The 4,493-nt window shown below is 59.2% G+C and overlaps 1 protein-coding gene across 2 annotated transcripts in view; it reads right to left on the reverse strand.

Moving 5' to 3' along the window:
• The window catches only part of CD79A (CD79a molecule), a 4,884-nt gene extending 1,711 nt beyond the window's left edge, over positions 1-3,173 (reverse strand). The window contains exons 1-3 of one of the 2 annotated variants that reach the window (XM_004710358.2): positions 3,095-3,173; positions 988-1,170; positions 565-683 (exon numbers count right to left, since the gene is read on the reverse strand). In XM_004710358.2, coding sequence (XP_004710415.1) covers positions 565-683; positions 988-1,170; positions 3,095-3,173 — 381 coding nt within the window. Of the gene's footprint in view, positions 1-564; positions 684-876; positions 1,171-3,094 lie in introns of both variants that reach the window. The other variant, XM_004710357.2, reaches the window with a different exon arrangement.
• Between the last annotated feature and the right edge of the window lie 1,320 nt (positions 3,174-4,493).

Here is a 4,493-nt window from a genome sequence, read left to right on the forward strand (position 1 = left end):
GAGTGAATGCATGAGTGAGTGAATGAGTGAGTGAGTGAGTGAGTGAATGCATGAGTGAGAGAATGAGTGAGTGAATGAATGCATGAGTGAGTGAGCGAATGCATGAGTGAGCGAATGAGTGAGTAAGTGAATGTGTGAGTGAGTGAGTGAGTGAACAGGTGCTCTTCCATGTAAGTTGTGAGCAGGGTAGGTCAGGGACTGTGGGAGGCCCCCGGCGGCCCCCATCTTCCCCAGCCTTGGCATGTGGGTGTCAGCTCACTCCTGGGTGGGGGGCCAGTCAATCTAGAGACACCTGGGAGGAGGAAGTGAGGACATCCCTGGATGGGGGGAGCGTGAGTACACTCCTAGGAGGAGGCCAGTCTGACATGTGTGACACCCCAGGGGGTTGGGGGGGGCAGTGAGGTCCTGTGGGAGAGAAGGGGTGTCTGCTTTGGGGGAGAGTGAGCCTGGATGCCCCTCGGACCCAGCACGGAAGTCTTTGCATTCCCTTGTCTCACTTGACCCCGTGACCCCTACGTAGTGGGCGCCCACATCCTCCCCAGTTCCGAGGGGCCCCAGCCTCACCCGGAAGAGCAGCAGCGTGCCGGGCACCACAGCGCAGAACAGCAGTATAATGCCCTCAGCGGTGATGATGCGGTTCTTGGTGCCCTCACCCATGTCCAGGAAGGGCGTGGGGAGCTGCTCTGTAAGGACAGGGACTGCTCAAGCCCCCTCCCTCCCCCCGTACCCTTCTCCCCTCCCAGCACGGTTCACTCCTACAAGTGAGGGCAGCTGATGCAAAGATCTTGAGGGGCAGCCCCCTGGGGCCCATGGGGAACACCTGGCCTGGCCGGGTCCTCACTTCACAGGGGGCCCTGAGGTGGGGGGAACACTCACGGACAACGCGAAGGTAGGTTCCGCAGGAGCGCTGGGTACGTGAGCCGTCCTCCACCTTGCACTGGTAGATGCCCCCGTGGGTCCGGTTCACCTGCGGGATGGTCAGCTCGCCCTTGGGGCCCTGGCCCCAGCCCAGGAACATGGGGGGGCATGAGGCATTGCCCTGCAGGATGATCCACCAGGTGACGTTGGCTTTGCTGCCATTGTGCGGGCACAGCAGGCGGGCCTCGTCCCCCATGGTCACCGTCACGGAAGGGGGGCCCCGGTCCACCCACAGGGCCTGGCACCTGGGACCTGCGGAGAGGAGGGCTCGGTCAGGGGACAAAGGTGAGCCACCCCTGGGAGGGAGAGTAAGGACATACCAGAAAGGAGGGGGCTCAGGGGGGCAGACAACAGGACACATCTGAGGGTCCCACTTGGTCCTCCAGTGCCATCTCTCATTCCTCCTCCCCACACCCCCTTGCTTTGACTCCTCCCACTCTCTGGTTTTGGGACTTCAGCACTGGAAGTCTCCCAACCCAACCCCTTCCTCCCAGTCGATTCCTTTCACAGGGACCCTGTAAGACAGAGGACAAAGCAGAACCCCTTCCTTTCTTGGGTTTCCAAGGCTGTAAACCACCTTTACAGAAGCCAACAGACCACCACAGCTTTCTCCTGCAGTGGCTGGTGCCTACCAGCCGCCATCAGCCCGTTGACACTGTGCCACTGGACTCCTTCCAAAACTGATGTCCTATCACCTCCTGGAGGCTCTCTCTCTTCCCCACCGGCCCTAGCCTAGGCCACCCCTCTGTGCCAGGAGCCATCTGTAGCTTCTCTTATTGGGCCCCTTGTCCCTGTGGTACAGCGTAGGCCTGAGTCTCCCTGGGCCAGTTTTGGCACCTGCCTTGCCTTATGGCCTTGGGCCCCTTCCTCTTTCTCTGACACATACCTGTTACTCTGGGAGTCAGGGACAAGGTCAAGCCTTTGGGCTGGCCTGGGGTCAGGGTGAGGAGCAGAGCAGTGGGGGTGAGGGAGACAGGGTAACCCAGGCTGCCTGTGGGCTCATGCACGGTGCCTCTGGGGAAGCCCCTGAGAGTGGTTGCCTCGGCTGGTCCTCCCTGCCAGTCCTCCCCAGCAAATCCACACCAGCCAGTCCGCCCCAACCAGCCCATACCAGCTAATCTTCCCCAAGTAGTCCTTACCAAATGATCCCCAACTAGTCCACACCAGCTAGTCTACACCAGCTAATCTTCCCCAACTAGTCCTCCCCAACTAGTTCACATCAGCTAGTCTACACCAGCAAGTCCTCCCCAGGTAATCTTCCCTAACTAGTCCTCCCCAACTAATCTCCAACTAGTCCACACCAGCTAGTCTTCCCCAGCTAATTTTCCCCAATGAATCCATACCAGCTAATCTTCACCAGGTAGTCCCCCCCTACCCCACCCCACCCCTGTCCCCCCCGCAGCTCCCCACAAGCCAGTCCCCCTCCCTGCTAGCTGCACTCTCTTGAGGCAGGAGGTGGGGAAGAAAGGAGGAAGGGGTGGGGTCAGCCTGCCCGCCTCATGAGCACGGTGGTCAGTCACAGTCACTGTGGCCTCCAAGCATGACCTTCCTCTCAGAGCTCCATGTCAAAGGCTCCAGTCCCTGTCCATTGGGGGGATCATCGGTGAGCCCCCACCCCCACTCGGCCAGACACACAGAGGAGAGGTTGGGGTTCTGGGTACAAGAGCATTTTCTGCCCCTCAGCCCCTCCTTCCTGCCCCCTTCTCAGCTGGCCCTGTACTTCCTTATTTTGCCTCATGGAGACAAGGGGGTGGGGAGGGCAGCTCCCCCTCCTTCAAGTTCACTGAGGCCCTATCAGGCTTTCCTGAGCCCCAACCCAGCCTGCCATAACCCAATCCACTGCCAGGAAGGTGGCTCCGACTTGACTCTGAGTGACCCCAGAAACTAGGCGAGGACTAACTGCCCCAGGGGCTTCAGAGGGAGGCTGCCTGCCACCTTTGTGGGAGCAGACATACAGCCAGCCACATCTTTCTCCTGTGGAGCGGCTGGTGGGATCCAGTGGAAACCTTTCAGTTAGCAGTGGATGCGCTAACCACCACGCTACCAGGACCCCTGGCAGCCAGGCTGACGGAGGGGGCCTTCCTCAGTTCCCCACTCCCTCTGGGGCTCTTTCCCTCCTCCCCGGTCCCCTCTGCCCCTCTTCTCAGCCTCCCGAGACCCTCCCTGGACCACATACCCAGGCCAGCTGCCCAGAGCAGGATGAGGAAGGAGACGGTGGCTGGCAGAGCTCGGAGGACCCCTGCAGCCCCGGACATTTTCGCCCCGTGGTGGTAGTGGTGGTGGGTTAGTCTGGTGTCCGCGGTCCCGGGTACCAGATCCCCCCTCAGCCTGACCCCAAGCCCCGCCCCACTTCCTGACTATCCCCCCAGGAGATGAGCTCCACTGGCCCCCCGCTTACAACCTCCGACTGCCAGGAGTGGGGCAGCCCCAGCCAGGGTGCATGTCAGGCCTGCACCTGCACAGCCACAAGTCCCCTGGGGGAGGCGGCTAGGGTGGGGGAAGGCCTGGCTAGTTGCTGTCACTCAGGAGCCTGGGGAAGGAAACTAGAGGGCCGGCCAGGGCCTGCTGTGAACAGTGCATTGTGACAGTCTTGGTCTGTGCCGCTCTCTGCCCTTGGACAAACTCTGTCACCCTTCTGCACCTCAGTTTACGCACGTACCTCTCAGGGTTGGGGTGAGGAGCTGGAGAGACCAGACAGACGCAGCACAGAGCCTGGCACAGAGCTGACCTTGGTGACTGCCACCCAGGACAGGATGTCACGCTGCCCTTGACTGTGCCACCCCATGACGGGTCCTGGAACAGACTGGGGTGATCCAGAGGTGGTTTTTTTTTTTTTTTTAATTCATTAAACAAGTTATCTAAGTAGTCAGGGTGCAAGCTGGTGGGACCTGGAGGAGCTAGACCACATGCAGTTAGTGGAGCAAAAAGAAAGCCAGGAAGGTGATTCTCAGATACAAAACTGCTTAATTTCCTCCATGACAATAATCCCTTCAACTTTTGACTTTTTTTTTCTGCTACAAGATACACATCTTTTGCAACATACCCATTAGAGCCCTCCTCAGGGTAAGTGGCCAAAACCAAATGTGTCACCTAAGGCCTGCAATGGGCCTTGAGCCATATGGTTTCCACTGGCCGATTACTGGCTGTATAGCCTGGTCTTTCTTCCTCGTCTTAGACTGGAAGCACATCTGATGTCTCCACTGGCAGGTGGGTGGTGGCTGGGCAAGAGGGTGCATTGGTTAGGGCAGGAGCCTGGGCCTCCTGAAGGGAAGGGATTCCACCAGAGACCAGTGTACATAGTAGGTGCTCATTAAACATCAAAACACCTGCCTGCTGCCGCCCAGTAGCTTCTCACTCTGAGCAGAACTGCCCCCTCGTGTGTCGAGACTCCACATTTTCACAGGAGCAGACAGCCTCATCTTTCTCCTGTGGAGCAGCTGGTGGGTTTGAACCGCCGACCTGGCCCTGTGAGCAGTCCAGTGCTTGACCCGCAGTGCCACTAGAGCCCCTTCCTTTTGGATCCGGTCTGAGGGGGGCTAGGAGGTGGTTGATGCTTTGTGAGCTGCTGAGGGGTC

The sequence above is a fragment of the Echinops telfairi genome, unplaced genomic scaffold (assembly GCF_000313985.2).
Source record: "Echinops telfairi isolate 266 unplaced genomic scaffold, ASM31398v2 ScPeMD7_655;HRSCAF=1070, whole genome shotgun sequence".
NCBI lineage: Eukaryota > Metazoa > Chordata > Mammalia > Afrosoricida > Tenrecidae > Echinops > Echinops telfairi.